Source organism: Squalius cephalus, assembly GCF_949319135.1.
Source record: "Squalius cephalus genome assembly, chromosome: 13".
Taxonomy (NCBI): Eukaryota; Metazoa; Chordata; class Actinopteri; order Cypriniformes; family Leuciscidae; genus Squalius; species Squalius cephalus.
In genome coordinates, this window is record NC_137134.1 from 16,049,311 (window position 1) to 16,068,502 (window position 19,192).

Sequence of the window (19,192 nt, forward strand, 5' to 3'; positions counted from 1 at the left end):
TTGCACGCAAAATTTGACTTTGGCGTATGCATAACACGTAATTTTAAAGTGTAAAGTCGTGTTATTTATACGCAGATTGATGAGAACGGGTTGGCATTTTTGCAAGCATACTAATAAGTGTAGGCTACTATTTCAATACTGCTTGGGACTAAATTGGCCCAATTTTAGTACTATAAGTGTATCGTAAGAGTAACAGTATTAAACTTTAAGTGCATAGTTCACAACTACGTTTCTAATTTGTACTGAATCTGTACTACAACAATTAAACTTATAGTTTACTATTTTAATACATGTAGAATTTTTTTGTAGTTTATGAAAGTACACTTTGAAGTATACTCTCGGTAAACTAGCCTACTAGTTTAGTATTATGTATACTTGTAAGTTTTCTTTAAGTGAACATAACATCATACTTATTGTTTACTATTTATATATTATTTTTGCACTTTAAGTATACTACTATGTTCCAATTTAGGTATTAATTTTTTATACTTGAAATATACTTTTAACTGTACTTCCATTTTTTTTAAACTTTTTTTATAACTTTTTTTCTAGCCTCATGCATCCTTTTTTATCATATTTTTTTAAAAAAAATTTCAGTAAAAGCAACATTTTAAACAAAAAACTAGATGAAGTAGATCGAGTCCATTAACGCCCCCAAAGCTTCACAGTCGTTTCCTCTTCATGGGTTCAATACTTCATTCGGTAACGGTAGGCAGTTTTGATTTATATTCTGTTTAATAGTTGATGATCCCGTTGTCTAAAAAAAGGAGCTTTCAGTAAAATTAGCAGTAGATGCCAGCAAAGATCCACTGGTGCACACAGTGGTTGGATTTGTGATTTGCAGTACATACAGTTTTTCTCTCTCAAATATTAAAAGCACATAAACGCACACACACATTGTTTTTATTACACACTCTGACATCCATACCAACACACCTACACAATTATAGCTGCATAATTTATCCAACTGGCTTTATAATATGCAGAAGCAAAAAACACAGAAAACAGGAATAAAGCGAGTATTTGCTTTATAGGCCAAACCTGAGAAAACGGCACCATCTGGTAAAAAAATAGTAAAAATGTAAATTTTGAAGCCTTACAGAATGAAAGCCTAACAAAGACTGCATCCTTTTATGGTTGAATGGCCCTGGGATTAAAAAATTTAATGGATTTCAATGGAGACATTTTTGTCCTTAAGGTCATTAGTGTAACTATTTTGTGTACCTAGAGTAAAATAGATTCATTAAAGGAAATAGGGGTGAAATGGTAACATTCTAAAAATACACTTACACCTGTGCCCAAATTTATGCAGCTGGCATTAACAAAGGCAAAATGATCAAAAAACAAAACTGAAAAAGACAAAAATGTCCATATGGTTGCACAAGGGTTAAGTATATTTCTGAGAATTACAAAACAAGTAGAACTGAAAGTACACTTTCTTATTTTTAATAGCACGAATGAACTTTGTGTTATAAGAAAGTCCACATGACCGAAACTGCAAACAGCACTGTTCAGTTCACTTCCTTCTTAAGAAAAATCATTAATTTAGTTAATTTTTTATGGCATTTAGCGCATGATTGAACTTGTTTGAACTGTTCTTGATACGGTTCCTGCGTCTCACTTCTCAACAAGCTTAAGTGAACCCCCTCTAGACCGCATAATGAAAGCTGTGGACCTTTTACAGACCTCAAGGGAACCCCTGATGCATTCCTCAAGTTCTGCACGACGCTGGATTGACATCCTGGCTGTCTATCTGGTTATATTACACATGCTAGCGAACCAGTCAACCCTGCAGTCTTGCTTGAGTTGCCAGCTTGAATTTGTTGAGGGGTCTGTGTTACCATGTGCACTCCTATGAACAGTGTGTCATGGGAAGTGAGATGTAAGGCCTTCCAATCCTCCAGCAATCGCTTTTTTTTTTTCTTTTTTCCGAGTATTAATATGCTTTCCAATTAGATAAATGACAGCTGAGAATAGCAGGGGTTCTTCCTTTTGGGAGTTTTCAAAGCAGAGCAGTCGAGTGTATCAGAACATGTGTCGTCAGGAAAATATGAACATATTGTGAGGATTTTTCATTCATGTGATTGTTCTGGGTGTTCTCAAAGAGTTTGAGCTATTAGGATGATCTCAAGTTCACATTAATACTAAGCGATATAAATTATGAATTCTCTGTAAACAGAAATGGTCAGGGTTTGTCGCTTTGGCACAGACTCCATGGACCACTAAATCAATCGAAAGCACTATAAAAAATTAATGAGAACTTGAAGTGTTTGAACCACTGTGCCCACAAAATCTTTGGAATATCAACCATTTTATAGCTTGTTTCTTGTCAAGATGTGATTTTAATGTCATAAATGTGAGGATATCTGTCAAGTTTGAATTAAACCATGATAAAAAATAACCAAGATTCAGTTTGAAGATGTCTTCAATGAAAATGCATGTCAAATACAAGGTTCGAGTCAGACTCAAATGAATGTTTATTCAATATTTATGAATACTCAGTATTTATGAATAATTAACAACCGTTTGGGAAATATACTTGCATGCCTTTTCATGTTGCAGAATGGATGGGGTTTTTTTATGCACACAAAAATGTATAAAAGGTAAATCTCCATTTTAGAAGAGATTTTCAATTCAAACATGCTGAATTATCAGGAACCAAATATGTAAAATCTCCTCTTATAGCTATTTACCATCTAATATCTTGTGTAAAATTGCTCCTGAGTAGGTGGATAGGAGAAATTACACAAACATATGCACCCATTAATTGGGCTAATTGCAAATCATTTTCTGTTGATGAAGATCTCTCGCGCGTTTGGTTTTGATAACGGCGTACACATCGTCCATGATAATCAGTTGTGTTTCATCTCCCTGGAATCTGGAAGGACATAGTGGAAGAAGGCCATTGTTTGGAATATTTACCACAAATGTCAGCCATCAGTCGTCGCTGACATTTGATGAAAAAATGTAATCAATGTGAGCTTGTCATTGGGTTACAAAGGGTTCATATTGTGTGAATGATCCTCTGAGGCAGCAAGTCATTTAGCCAGAAGTAACAAATGGCCACATGAGGCCATTATGTTGGATCTAAAGCTTGTTTACTTGTGTGTTTGAACAGATACAGGGGTATGAGGGGTACGCCGTTGTTGCCGTGGTCAAAAATAGCATTGGGGTCTGGTCCTTGTCAGCTTTTTTAAGAGCCATTTATAGCAGTGTTCCTATCATGAAAGCAAGTCCTTCTCAGCTTCTACACGTCAAAACAGATCAACACATTGATTTTTCCATTCGGACATCTCCTGGAAATCATAGCCATTACTGGTCAGAGAAATTGTGCAGTGTTGCTCCTTAAAGGAGATGGTCTTAAGTGCTGGGCTAGGAGTATCTTCCCTCACTAGTTATACTTTGGCAAACATCCACAAGAATATCGGCTCCAGAATGGAATAGAATTGGATTTGTTGAGCAGAAAAGTAATCCTACATTGCTCGGTTCTACTGCAGGTTATTCACCTCCTAATGAGTCCATCTCCTAAGGTCAATAGCAAATAAGAGTGTCCATGATAAAGAAATCTAGCTGAAATGTGATAGATTGATGTTTTAATGGTATTTTTTAAATGAAAATTTCTTTAAAGAAATAATGATAAAAGATAATCCCAAACTTATGGAAGCGTATTTCCGCCACAGAATAAAGAAGGTAATTGCGACTTTTCTCTCTCACAATTGCGAGTTTACAAAACATGTCAATTACGTGATATAAAGTCGCAATTTCCTGTTATAGAGTTTATATCTCACAATTCTGACTTTTTTTCTCAGAATTGCATGTTTATATCTCGCAATTCTGACTTTATAACGCAATTGTGAGATATAAAGTCAGAATTGCATGATATAAAGTCGCAATTGCGTGTTATAAAGTCAGAATTGTGAGATATAAACTGTCAATTGTGAGATAAAAAGTCACAATTATCTTTTAAAATGTTTTGTTTTGTGGCGGAAAACAAGCTTTCATATAAATTACTTAATCAGTTTTTCTTTTCAAGAATTCCATTCCTTTAACAAAGCTGTTATTCTTCATTTTGATATCAGGACAATTGCACATTATCACCTCTTTTCACTTTTAGGGCCGCCACAATTTTTTTAAATTAATGTATCTATCTATCAATTGCATTTGAATAAATTTTTGAATAAATGATTAGATCCAGAGAAAAAGAAAGCCACTGACTCCAATTTAGTATTCAATGGTTTATATTCATGTTGTTCCCATTTGCTGTGAAAGTGAAAATGACTTAATGAGGAAAGTGGGTTTAGCTAAATTGACTGAAATTCTTCAAGACATTCTTGGGCGTCCATACCTTGCATGGTCAAGTATCCTTGTGAGGGAAAAGCGCTCTACCTGGTCCGAACTAGAGGATATTTCCATTAAAAAGGTACATTTACTCACACAGCATGTCTTGTTACTTTATTTATTGAAACGCCACTCTGCGTGATTCAACAGTGGTTGCTTTTCAGCGAGTACAAAGGAGAGTTTTTAGCGCTGTTTTGTACATGCCCCAACAGCGATCACGGATTCCTCGCACGTTTCCACATGAAAAGAGTCTACACCTCAAAAGCATGGATGTCAGCAAGGCATAATGTGGCCTAAGGTATTAACTTACTTCAAAATATCTGCCAAAAATATTTTTTAGACCCGATGATATTGACTGCACTTAGTAATGGATCAAGATTGTTATTTCTGAATAATTCGCAATGTCAACATTTTCATGAATAAAGAACTGAATTCGCTTTGTCTGTATGTCTAAAAATGACCACGCAAAATCAGTGAGTTTCACTTCTTCAATCTCGCTGCCGTGATATTGGCTTTCAGCGAAGTTGGGACATTCATCATACTCTGGTACTCGCTATATTTCTGGAAACGCGTCTCTGGGTCCGGGCTTTTGGCGAGCCACTCCATCATGGTGGACATCAGAGTTCTTTTCCCAGGTTCACTTTTCACACGTTTAGAGCAGCACAGGTTTTCAATACTGATCAGTCACAGCCTCTTTGCTGTTCATTCATCACTCGCCCCCAGTTATTTATTTTTTTCTCTTGGTTTCTCTCTCTCTCTGGTAAATCAGTGGGACAAAGTGTTGTGGATGAAGTGCGCTAATCTTTCTCTGTGATTGCACAGGGCGCCGCGGAATGAAAGCTGCTTCTGTTGGTTATATTCTCTCGCCCTTGGCCACGACTTTGATTCCTATTAATTGAGGGAGATAAATGCTTAACAAGAGATGAGGATTTAATGGATGCATTGCAATGGAATTGCACGTTGTTGTGCAAATTAACTTCTGTCTAGCAAGAAAGTAATTCTTAGATGTTTTTAGGGTCTAAAGCAATGAGGTCCTGGAAATCTCCCGATACTCAGGACAATTTGCACTTTTTAAATGTTACCTTGTCATATTTGAGTGTAGAAAATTGTGCATAGTCCATATGACTTCACAAATGATCCGTTTTAAGTAATATTTAGTCTTCAGCACTTCTTATTTTTGTTACTATATTTATAAAGATGAAGTGACATGAAACCTCAAGAGCATGCAAGTAAATTATTCCATTCTTACTCTAGAGTAAAGTTCCGTCTTTTATCTTCAAAACAGATTACTGGAGGTGAACCCAAGTAGACTAGTAGAACTGGAAAGTTACTCATTTGTGCCACAATAATTGTTATATTGTGAAACTTATTTTTACAACAGGTACATGGAAATGTCTTTCGAGTCACCTGTAATTGATGTACAAACTCTGGATCTAGCACTTACCGTAGTCACTCGAATATGTGGTTAATTAAAATTAGAATGACAAATGAGTAATGAAAATGATAAATAAACCCTTCAAATGTTGCCAGCGTCAATTTAATTGGATTACTCTTTGCTAATGTGTTGTGAAGCCCCCCCACTAATTATATATTTTGACCCAGAGCAACACTATCCACTTTATCATTAACGCATTAGTCTTCGGTTCCATCTGGGGACTGAGTCTAGGATTTTTCAAGCCTCATTTTAATTTAATGAGTACATAATGGTGATTTGAATGTTGATATTTCTCCATAATGCTTTGAAATTTGCATGAATTATGCAAATTTTGACAACGGAGACATTTTTAATTTTGCAAATGAAGGGTGCAACTGTCTGTAAAAGTCAATTAGAAGTGAATTATTAGCAGTAATGTTTATTTTATCAGATTTAAAGTCTCATGTCAGATTTCCTTTTTAGTTCTATACTGATGGAAATTTCATGGGGGTCACTGAGGTAGAAACCAAAGATGTTTTCAACTCTTCATGTTTTCCATTGCCTACTAGTGCATTATTTAGGCTATGACAATTTGGTTGTATTTCTTAAGAGAAATGTGTCTGATATAAATAATCACATAGTAAAATTGGGTTTCAGCTCATGCCGAGTAATACATTATTTGAATAATGTCACATTATTTAAATGACCACACCTCCGAGACAATATGTTTAAGAAATACATTTAATAAATATTTTTAACGTACCCTCTTCAAGGGCAGACCTGTATATTTAGTCAATGAAAAGCTTTGAAAAATATTATTTTAATCATATCTGACTATGATGCAATTAAATCTCATATATTATCTTTTATACATACTGTTTTTAATTTGGTTTGGTTACTGTAAACCATTTGCAGGTTTTAGGTAGATAGAAAAATCAACATCATCTCATAATGTCAAGGATGGACATCTCTGAGAATCAAAGAAATGTGTCACAGTACAGATACACCACCATATGATATTCCCAATTTTTCTTCCTTTCTATACAGAAACAGTGAGGATCCCAATAAAATTGGCCCTTATTAATATCAGTCAGGTGTTAGCTTGAAGAGAAACCTCTTAATATGTCTTGGTTAATTGGCACCTGAAAATGGTGGTACCACCATCGTCTTGTTTTTGTAGTGCATGCTAGATACTGCACACATCAATGTCTCTGGCTTCCCTTTAAAAAGACAGGTTTACAATACATAACAGCTCTCTGAAATTAAAAAAATAGTTGTAATTGACAATACCAAAAAACACTGTGCTGTTCCCTACCTCATATACTGCTGAAATTTGCACATGCTGTGGTAACACTACTGCACCCCTGAGCCCTGGCTAATCACCGAAGACCTTCCCACTGCAACTTCCTATGGCGCGGTCGCCCGCTCCTATCCTTCGCCATGTTAAGGCAAGGATTGTGCTTGTTGCTTTGCAAGTGATTCCAGTATTTCATGAGTTCGTTGGGCTGGAACTGGTGAGAGGTGATCAGGTGACTGTATTTGCAGCTGGAGTACGACACTCTCCAGTGGTTGAAGAGAAACTCATTTGGTGGTGGCACTGGGTCGATCCGCAGTTTGGCCAGGCAGATTCCCACATACACATCCTCGAGATGAAGGCGACGGATACTCAATGAGGCATTGTAGATTTTCGCAGCCATGTCCCCCGAGAATACATAGCCTGTCCCGGAGCAAAAGATAGGGTACCTCTCGCTGGAATACAGCTCTGGTGGCATGTACCACTTACTGTCCTTGTTGCGGTTGGGAGCATAGCCTCTCATTAGGTAGCCTGTGAAGTAATTCAGTCGAGGTGCCGTGTTTGGCTTTAGCAGCTTTTGGATGAGATATTCTGTGTTGACAAACATGTCACTGTCCGTCTTCATGACATAACGGGCGTGCGGGCAATAGCGAGCAACCCAGCTCATGCCCATCAGCGTCTTGATGGTAAGGTTGTAATAGGTGTCCAAGAAGTCCTGCTGGATGATGTCACGGTACTGCAAGCTCTCCTCGTCAATGGAGCTCTGAGGATACGCTTTAGGTATCCTTCCCAGCAGAAAGAGCCGCACGAACCCATAACCCATGGCCACGCTCTCGTTGCCCCAGGTCTGTCTGATGGCGTTCCTTGCCTCCAACTGCCTTGGCTCCGCAGCAATTAGCAAAACCAGGAAGGGACTGCTTTCGTTGCACTTGTAGGGCTCATTAAGCAGCCAGTGATAAGGCTGGGCTGCCAGACGGCCTCCCACTCCCATTTCCCTGTGCAAGCTCTTGGTGTTGCTGTTGGTGTTTGAATTGTTGCTGCTCGGCGAGATCTCCAGTCCCACAATCCCCCGGGCAGTAATCTCAGCCTGGTGAGAACTCAAATTGAAGTTAACAGACGGTTTGGGGAGCACATAAGTATTGTCTTTCCAGAGGCTACGCAGTGAGCTTTGGTTTCCCTTCGCACGCTCCTTGTGGGGGCGCAAACCCCGCATGGTGTAGACCAAAGGGTTGTCTCGCAACCAACTCCGGCCCTGCAGCAAATCCTGGTGGCAGTAGATGAGAAACAGGGCGAAGATTGAGGCCAGCGAGAGAAGGCCTGCTACATGTGTGCGGAAGAGTGACCGCTTGACATTCCAGGTCATCTTGATGGGGCAGCAGTGTCGCCGACGCCACTGCATGATGTAGAGTGGGGCTGCTTAGCAAAGCGCGGCGGTCACAACCAATCACATCAAACATGTGTCGCAAACAGCCTGAGGGTTATCTGAGCTGGCAGATGGGTGTGTTCAGGGCCGCAGGTGGACCTACGAGGGGGATGACAAACTGTTCATGAGAGTTGCAGGGATGCGATTCTCTGACCCTCTCCAGTGGCAGACGGTCATGCTTTGGGGCAGTTTCCTTCTGAAGGACGACTGCTTCCTCCGACTGATAGCTCTGTGATCTAAGAACGAGAAGAGAAAACCAATGAATAATACTGGGTGGTGTCGCATGGATAATGTACAATGGATGGCAGAAGATCTTAAATTACATTTATGAGCCGTATACTGCTACAGTAGTAGTAATTTTGGCATTCATTTCATTATTTCATAATTCATTTGTGATTTTCATAACAAACAAGGTTTTTGACAGCACAGACCTTCCCTCTACAGCAGCAATGTAATGCTTTTTCAGACTCCTACATTTGCTGTGCATGGCAACACTGTGGGGGAGATTGCTAACAGGGGTCTCTGCATATCATGAGCTAACTTTTACTGCCCTGCATGAGAGTTTAAATTGCAGGTTTGCACAACATGGCATTCAGTGTGAACACTGCTGCCTCAGAGGCCCTCGAAGCCACCTCCCCACCCAGATGCACTCTTAACAGCCAGAGAGGGGAAGTATCCGTCAAAATGAATTTTCAGGCTCCAGCAAGCAATGTTGCAGGAAAAGCAGCCAGAAGCTGGGAGTGATAACAGCCCTCACCCCTTATTCACCCTCCACCTTAAACTTATCAACACTGCACCAGAGGAATAGGCCTCCCTGCTAGCAATTTCCTCTCTTAACCATTGCTTTCTCACACCGGGGGTTATTAGATTCTAGAACCTCTGCCCAGTAATGGTGAACAAAAATAGAAGAAAATTATTACAAAGGCAAAGCAGAGGTTGTGATTTAGAAAGTCATGTTTTGTTCGGAATCATTTTCAGAGCTATGTTTAAATGTTCTTTCTATTCTCGAGTTATATTATAATTACATGTATAGTTACGTAGCATTACATTTACCTCAGGTATTTAGTGTCGACAGCAGGTTAGTTCACTAGAGAAATTAACTCTAGAGAAGCATTTTGTATATGCACTTATAACAGTTAGTTGTAGAACCCAAGTGCAGTTTATTTCCCAAACATGATCAAACATAAAACAAAGGCTTGGCATGGCATGAAACTCAAAACAGAGGTTACAGTGAAACAATACTTGACAAGGACAAGTGGCAAACATGAGGGCTAAAATACACACAAGACTAATGACAAGACAAGGAACACCTGTGCACAATGAAACAATGTACCAATGACAACATGACTATTATTTTATTAGATTGTTTAAAAACAGCCGATGATCAGTGGCGATTATATCCTGTCAATCAAAAGGGTGCTGAAAAACGTGTCCGACTGCAACACACTGTGTGTGAAGAAAATTTCTCGTGTTGAATTTAGGGCAAGTTAATGCGACAATAACACATTAACAGCTAAAAACAGCTACATAAAAGCAGGATCTATTTGACCCTCTGAATCAGCCGTAGTTTAAGTCAGGGTTTTTCCCTGTACTAAACATTATTTGTAGCGCCTCTCATCAAATAATCGCAAATAGCTCTAGGGCTGTCGTGATAACCGCAATATTGTCTTTATTGACAAGCCAACCGCAGAGGAAGGAAAGCAACCGCGGAAACCGCAGTGTTAACTTTTTTTTTTCTCTTTCTTTTTTTTTTTTTCTCCTTTCTTGTTCATAACTGTGCATTGAATGTTAAATACATTAATAATGAATACAAGAGTGTTACGAGTGTCGTTTTCCCACCAAGTGTTTGTATCCGGTGTTTTGTTGATTTTTTCAGGCGCTCATGTCCCAAAACCTAATGTAACGTCGCCAGTTTGGGAACATTTCGGTTTTCAACCGAAGGAAAAGGGCGAGCCAGCAAATTGAGATGAACCAATATGCAAAATTTGGGGCAAAAAGGTCCCTGTGACACATGGCAATACATCGAATTTGAGGTCTCATCTCGCTAACTGTCATCCAGCCATCGAAGCGCATGAAACCTACTTTTCAGAGACTGCGGTGCCGAAAATGTACAACACGGTAAAGACATCGATCAAAAGCGAGCTTATGAATGTCGACTACTTCTCTGCCACAACTGATATGTGGTCAAGTGTCAGTATGACGACTTATATGAGTCTAACGGTTCATTATCTGAGCATGGACTGGACTCTGAAATCACGTTGCCTAAAAACAGTGTTTATGCCCGAGAACCATACGTCCGACAATATTTCGGAATCATGCATTTGAAGAGAGGTCCCTGGATGAAAAGAAGCTGGCCTGTATCACTACAGACAACAGGCCCAACATCGTGGCAGCAGTGAAAAAGTTGAACTGGCCGTGGCTGAACTGTTTTGGTCACAATTTAAATTTGGCAGTGACAAACGCAATGACAAGCATCAAGAACCGCACAGCCCGAGCAATGGGCCTGTGTCACACATTGGTCAATACATTTTCTCAGAGCTGGTTGAAGAAAAGAGATCTGGCGAAAGCACAAGAGGAACTTCAAATCCCTCAGCATGACCTCATACTGGTAAGTTATGAAATATAAGCTTTTTGATAACTTATTGATCATGTTATTAGGCCTTTATAGGCAATAAATAAGAATTAAATAATATGAATGAAACAATAAAAATGAAACAATAAAATACGGTTACAAGCCTACTTGTCTGTTGCTGGATTAAATGTATTTTTCATTTAAACATAAATATTTTGAAACTAAAATTATTTCAAATAGGATATATATATATATATATATATATATATATATATATATATATATATATATATATATATATATATATTATGGCTAATTTCAGATTAATTTAAAGGTAACTCTCGCCAAAATGCAACCTAGGGTCTTTTTGTTAATCTACCCGAGGCAAACTTTCGTTTAAAAACATAATTAGAATGGAAACACCACTTTTAAAAACCAAAAACCAACTTAAAACATATCTTTTTGCTACTTGTTTTCCTGACCCCTGACTTTATGATCTGATTTCTATGTTTAAAGTGGTACTTTCTATTATGTTATCCATCTCGGTTTATTTGTATTGTTTCATGTCATGTATATTGTACTTTATTGTAAAGCGACCTTGAGTTTCTTGAAAAGCGCTATATAAAATAAACGCATTATTATTATTATTATTATTATTTTAAGTTTGACCATATTTTCGTTTTCGGTCAAATTGCCTTTTGAATGGGAGTGCTATAGGGGCACTTCTATGATAGCATCAAAAATCGCTATTTTTAAAACACTAAGAAGGCTCGACACAACATGAAACTTTGCTCGAAGTATCACCAGGGGCTCTACACGTGAACTTGAGCATTGAGAACATTGTCTGTGTACACAGAGTTTACTAAAAAGAAAGATTTTGAACAACTCGCCAACTCGGAAACAAAATCCGCACTCATCGAAGAGATGCTGGGAGTGGAGGACGAAGGGAGCGCTTCCAGTACGTCAGTGGTTGGAGACGAAAGGCAAGAGGTGGTGCCAGCAAAGAAAAAGACTCTTGGAGACTTGCTTAAGTCACGGACAACCTCCGCATCAGCGTCCATACCTAAGAGTGCTCGAGCAGATAACGAGCTCACGCGCAACCTACAGGAGGAGCCCATAGGCTCTAACGCAGGGGTGCCCAACCCTGCTCCTGCCGATCGGTGTGTTTGATTAGGGTTGGAGATAAACTGTGCAGGACAGTCGATCGGCAGGAGCAGGGTTGGGCACCCCTGCACTAACGCAAATCCACTGTCCTGGTGCTGCGATAATCAGTGTAGATTTCCGCTGCTTTCCAAAGTCACACGCAAGTACATGTGTATTTGTGCAACGAGCACACCATCAGACAGGGTGTCCAGTGCTGCCGGGAACATTGTTACCCCTATGCGATCCTCCCTGAAACCGCATAAAGTTAATATGTTGGTTTTCCTAACGCGAAACAAAGACTTGACAACCCAGGTCTAAATCACAAGCTAAAGTAATATTTCGTTTATTCGCTGAATTTTCATTTACACTTTGTTTTCATGTGACACTTTGGAATTCTTTCATTTTTCAAATTGGAAAAGGCATGTTCTTTTTGCTGTTTGGCATTTAACAATAAACAAAAATGTTTTAAAACAAGTCTCAGGATAAATCAGGATAATCAGGATAAATGAGGTTTGCAAAAAACAACAACAACAAAAAAAAAAAAACAGCGGTAATACCGCATATTACGCTACTGAGCCACCCATAATTACCGCAATTTCTTCACCGCGACAGCCCTAAATAGCTCTGTGCTTTGATACTTCTAAAAAGAAACAAAGTGTCATTTTTCAAATTCTGTCCATTTTATCACAAAATTCAAACAATAAATGTCGTTTTGACGCTCTTAAATATGACGTGACAGATCGATGTAGCATCTCAGTCATCTCTCTCTCTTTAATACAAGTTACAGCTCGAAAAAACATGAATGAACATTAGAAGGTATGTTGAAAGAAACAGTACAACTTACAGAAATCAGTATCATGCCTAATGTAATCACTCAATCAGTGTTTCAACCGTGGAAAGATGTAAATAAAACAGCTTGTGAGCAACGTCACTTAACGTTGCATTTACCTCAGGAAAGGTATCTGATGTTCAGTTTGTTAGATAGATATAAAAAACACTAGTGAGGATCTTATTTACAGTTAATTATACATGTATGCTTGAATAAATTTGCCATGAAGACAAATGCTAATGAAAACTACCTTATATGTGCAACTGAGATGTATAACATTTCAGTTTTTATTTGGGTGTAATTAGGCTATTATATCTGAAAATAAATAGCAGTTTAATATAATACCTCTGTTGTTAATTGTTGCCAATATTATAGTGTACCAAACGAGAGGGTTCTCTGTATAGTTTGCAGCATTATTTGGGCAAGATTTTTTTTCGATAAGAAAAACCAAATTATCACTATCGGCCGATATTATTCTGAATAATCAACTATCAGTATCAGCTGAGAAATTTAGTATCGGTGCATCTCTAATTATATTTCAAAAATTAATTGGAGTAGGAAAATTATCTTTATAATTAGATTTTGTAGGTAAAGCAAAACCTGGCATATGTGCAATTTACATGTTTTTTTATTTAAGCATTGTTTATTATATAATTATTAATTATAATTGAATTTATTTAAACACAGAGGAGCATTTGTAAAAAAAAAAACAGTTTAATAAAAAAAAAAGATAAAAAGTAATTTTGTGTTTAGTTTTCTCCCCCTGCTGTACCGAACCCGTACTGAACTGTGATGTAAAAACCGAGGTATACGTACCGAACCATCATGTTTGTGTACCGTTACACCCCTAATTAGTAGTTTATGTAACGTTTATTAGTTTACAAAAAAAAAAAAACTTGCAAATTAGTGTTTTGAACAGGGTTTACACATAGTAACAGGGTTGCAGAAATGCGCAAACATCATATACCATAAACCAAAGCTCAATTAACATTTAGTGTGACGGCCTGAGGTTGACGACCAACATTTTTTATCGTCTCTTCTCACTGATTTATTATTGAACAATATAAATAAATTCCAGGCCCTATTTTGTACCCTATTTGTGGAGAGTTCTATGCGCTTTCATTGTACCTACCTACCACCTAAATGTTTGTCTCCCTGTTATGTTGCAACAACTGGATCAGAGGATGATAACCTTTTCAACCAAATGTGCTCGCCCAGCGTGGGCAATTACAGTTAGATGGAAAGAGGCTAAGCCTGGCTTTACTTTAAAGGTTAACACACTTCAGAACAGAGCGAATTAAATGCTCCAAAGGTTTCTTTTGTCATCCATTTGATATCCTGTAATGAGAGCCTCACTAGAGAACGCTACGTACTGCACTCACTTGGTGCTAGGTGTTTTTTTTTTTTTTTTTTTTTTTTTTGTCAAGCTAACACATGCTCGTTTTGAGGAAGACGAGAATAAATAAATAGTTGTGTATTTGCTAACGACAGAGATAAAGTGTTAAAATCAGCTGCTTTAATTTCAGTTTTCATTTCAAACAGTTATGTAAATTAAGAGCATGATGTGGCCACAGCGGTCAGCAATTAGAAGAGCAACATGAGACTATTAGACTTCTAATAAGAAACACCTGCAAACAAAGAAATTATGAAGGAGATCAGCATAACTCTGCAATCAGTGTACCCTATAATAATAAATGCAGGAGCTTTTTAATGCACAGCTCCCACAGGGTTTTGCTTAGGATTTTTCAAAACCATTTCTCATTACCAATGCATTGTTGAAATTTTTCTATTGGCTATCCATGTAAATGTTGGTTTCAGTGTAATAAGTGACAGGTATGCTTTTCTAATAGGATTCACATTTGCAGTGACATCCATCTGTGAGCCCGATATTGTGAATAATTTGATGTTTTTTTGTACAGTAATATGTTCAGTGTTGTTAAACAAACATATTGCCTTAATCTGAGCATACAGATTGAAGCAAAAAATCGTAAAACTACTATGTCAAAGCCAATGAAAAACTGATAAAACCCTCCCGAAATTCTGAATGGCATAAAACAAATAATAAATGGAGGGGAATAAATGCAATGTACAATCACAACAAATGCGCACCAGATTCAATAAATCTCCATATGCACTAGTGATTCTCCCTGGAGAAATGATTAATTTGACAGTGAGTGTCCCATGTGAAAACACTTATCATGAGTTCTGCACTTGCACGGTCACTGTTCATATCTTTGACGGATGTGTTTATTTATACTACATCTGACACCACATTTGAATGTTTTCTTGAACTATTCACTATGGCCCTTACTGGGACATTGTCGTTTTAAATAGAATTCTATCCATTACTCAAATGCCAGGATCTTTATAAACCTCATTCAAAAGTTTGCGAATGTTCCTTTGAAATGTGAATTCAATGAATCGCACATTGTGAGGATGAAGCTGAAAGCATTTTGTTCTCAGAGCATCTGTCATCTAACTTGGACTGAAATGAATACCATCCCCCCAAATTCTGCAAAAAGAGAACTGTGGCCAAATTAAACACACACACACACACACACACTATTGCAGAATAATCTGTACAAGATACTTGGAGCATGCCAGCATACATATTGGCCCTTGCATACTTCAGCAGGTTGTTTCAATTGTTTTTATGTCATATGGCTTATGTGACTAATGTGACGTCTCATCTCCCATGAGAGCAAATAGGTGTTGATTCACGCACATTACTGTCACAATCTGCCATAGTCCCTGCAATGAACAATGTTACAGTGCTTTTAATTTTAATGCATTCATATCACCACTTTAGTTTATTTTGTGTAAGTATTCACATTTTGTTCTCAAGGTTTTTATTACATCTCACCAGGCAGCTGTGGTGTTTCCATACTTTACCAGCTGGTACCATAGCAGTCACATTTAATGCAATGTTTATTTATATTCTTGGTTAAACTACGATCAAATTAACATTGTATTTGTGTGTGTGTGTGTGACTCAAGCATTTGAATCAAGTTTTCTGCAATGTCCTTTAATTTACACAACTTAGTGATGAACTATTTACTGATCCCTTTTCTTCCTCGGTATGCATTATGGTGTTTATAATTAAGATAGTTACTCTTAACGAGTAATTAGACTTGGAAAAAAACAACATTATAATGCGATATCTATATATTTGGAGACCTACCTCACTCTGTGACAAAGTGGAAAGATGCGCGCGCCGTCTGTCGACCCGCACCACGCGCCATCATTCCCTTCAGCCAAAAAAAACCCCAAAAAACCAAAAAACCCCGACGATAAACCACCTCTTCACTGTTACTCACAAGAACTTAAGCTCATTCCTTCGTTTTCCATCTTGAATTCGTGCAGCACAACCCCTCCTTCCATCTGTCAGGAGCTATTGTTGTCTGGCACTGTACACATTAGGCTTTATTTCCCATGCATTTCTGTGGTACTGTCCCTGAGACCGCTACTTCTTCGTCCGTTAATGCGAATTCCTGTAATTTCTTCACAAATATAAACAGCAGCGGGAGGAGGGCACGGAGAATTTATATACAAAAAGAACTTCAACGGTCATACTCTACGTCGCGCGTTTGCAGTCATTATGAAGAGGTATGTCCTGTGGTGGTGGAGTATAACGGGGGAGGCAGCGGATGCACGCGAGCAGGGTGGTTCTTCCTGCCAGAATAACGGCTGCAAGAGGCCTCTCCGTGCCTGGTGTAACGGAACACGACCCCGAAGTGCAGGAGAAAACAGCAAAGCCTGTCCTCTTCTCCAAATGATGTGTGGGGTGGGAATGGGGTAGAGGGAGGGAAAGCAGGACTGACTGACTGAGCCCCTGCGACGTCACTGCCTACTTAGAGGAGAATCCCACGTGATCCATTTAGAAACACTCCCACTCCCCCACACATTCTTCCTCCTCAGTGGAAGAATGGATTTAACTCGCCAAGGGGCCACGGTTTGGCTGGTTAGCTTCAACAGTTAGCCCCTGCTGGTAGATGTCGTAACTACACTATCATGGGGCAATAATGATCCGTCTCCATTGACGACCATTGAAAACTAGCCGTTTATTCTGACAATCATTTTATATTGCTATTCATAAAATTTCAAACATTATAGTAAGTGTCTACCAGTGACAACGGGGTTTTTTGTGCTTTAAAATGTGGACTTTCATTTGTCATTCCTCTCACGGGATTCCAACATCTTTTGACCAACGATTTTTGTTTTGTTTACAATTAACGTTACTTTTCAAGCCGTTCGTGATTAACGTTACTATAAAATCCTTGGTCAAAATTATAGGAAGTGTCTTTAACTACTATGTATTATTTTCATCATTTGATACAATGCGCTTAGCTGTAGCTACATACTTACATTATACAAATACCTGCATGTATCACAGCTGTAGTTTATTTATTACCAAACACCATACAAGGAAATCCGTCCCTAACCAAAACAGCTTTTGCAATACATCATGAACACATTTTTTTGCAATACATCATGAACACATTTTTTTTGATGCAATAGTAGGCTAAGTATGACTCAGTCCTTTTCTTTTAAATCTCACAAATTGCAATTTCTTACCAACAACAGGCTATATTTTGGAGCTCATCATTACTATGATGGTTTATATTCCCAATTTGTTTTATAAATATCGTTTAAAAAAAAATCGCACAGGCACCAATTGCACGGCTCACAAGCATGTGCAGCATTTCTGCACTTTCGGTTCCGGTTTTGGTTAAATGGTTAAATAAAGTCTGTGGTGAACTCAAAGTCAAGTGAAGGGGGTGGATTGGAATCCACTGCTGCTTCAATGTGTAGGCTAAGTGATTATAATCAAGGTATTAATCAATATTTTTCCTTCTAAATATCAAATGAGTTGAATGACTTCTCTGGAGATTTTACTTGGTTATAGAAGTTACCAGTGTTATTACTGAAATGTTCTTTTCATGTATTCTTTAATGTCAGTATTTGATATCTGAATGCAGTAACAGTGCTTGCTCATTTAGCCCGGCTTCCAGAAATGAAATAGGGACTGGTTTTGTGTTTGAGAAAGGTCTTCAATGTGTTAAAACAAATAGGGGTCATTGAAGTCTATAGTTTAAGGGACCATTTCTCAGTTAAAGGTTGTATGAGTGATTTCAGGCCCAAACATAAATGATCACATTCATCTAATCTTTCCTAACGATCCGCTAGCTGCCCGCCCCATAAGCATGCTGTCAAAAAAACGCGTCTCTCTAGGCAGCCTAGGCTCTGAGATCTGGGGCCCGTTCTTCGTACGTCGCTAACTCAGTTAGCTGGATTTGATTGTTGACGATTTGGCATGATCTTGGATTGTTTGGTTCTTCGAAGCTCATCCTGGATTTGCTGTCATAGCAACAGGTGCGCAATCTTAAACCTGCTCGGGAGCAGGCTTATTTCATGTAAACAGGATTAGACTGCGGCTCATAAGCGGAGCTGATACGGGAAGTCCAGCGCAGCGCGATAGTGCACTTTCTGAGATATATATTTTTTCTCGTGACTCGTGAGATTGTCGTTTACATTATTAAAGGTCCCATTCTATGTGATCCCATGTTTCAAACTTTAGTTAGTGTGTAATGTTGTTGTTAGAGTATAAATAATATCTGTAAAATTATAAAGCTCAAAGTTCAATGCCAAGCGAGATATTTTATTTAACAGAAGTTGACTACAAAAAACGGCTGGATTGGACTACACCCCTCTACTTCCTTCTTTAGTGATGTCACTAGAACCGTAACCTCCGCCCACAGGAACACAGGCGTATTGATGGCGAAATGTCAACAGACGTGGTTGATGTTTATCTATAATCGGATACCGCAAAAGTTTAATTCGAAGTTGTTAGTTTGCTCTGTCCATTTCACCACGGACTGTTTTTCTAACCTGGGATAATATCAAGCAGGCTTCTCTCAGCGTCTCATACTGACGAAGGGGGCAATTTCAACTATATTCCAGCAAGCGGTAAGTAGTGATTTAATATGGAAGTAGCGATCAACTTCACATCGTTTCTCTTAGTAGGATGAAAATAATCTTACTTAAACTGTGATTAATATACAGAAAGCGATCACAGAACAATCCCTTTCCAATCGCCCAAGCTGTCAATCACACAGCGCGAGTTTATCTGGACACTTGCCAAAACTCGTTATGAAATCAATGACGCTGTTACACTGCAC

General features: G+C 38.4%; 1 protein-coding gene across 2 annotated transcripts; it reads right to left on the bottom strand.

Moving 5' to 3' along the window:
- Positions 1 to 6,475: 6,475 nt before the first annotated feature.
- On the bottom strand, positions 6,476 to 16,954 carry b3galt2 (UDP-Gal:betaGlcNAc beta 1,3-galactosyltransferase, polypeptide 2). 2 transcript variants are annotated; one of them, XM_079889527.1, is made up of 2 exons: positions 16,195 to 16,954; positions 6,476 to 8,705 (listed from the first exon to the last, which is right to left on the bottom strand). In XM_079889527.1, the coding sequence occupies exon 2, from the start codon at positions 8,443 to 8,445 to the stop codon at positions 7,132 to 7,134; it is 1,314 nt and encodes a 437-aa protein (XP_079745653.1). In that variant the 5' UTR covers positions 8,446 to 8,705; positions 16,195 to 16,954; the 3' UTR covers positions 6,476 to 7,131. The 2 variants fall into 2 exon arrangements, with proteins under 2 accessions (XP_079745653.1, XP_079745654.1); XM_079889528.1 differs by having other exon boundaries at positions 16,331 to 16,795.
- Between the last annotated feature and the right edge of the window lie 2,238 nt (positions 16,955 to 19,192).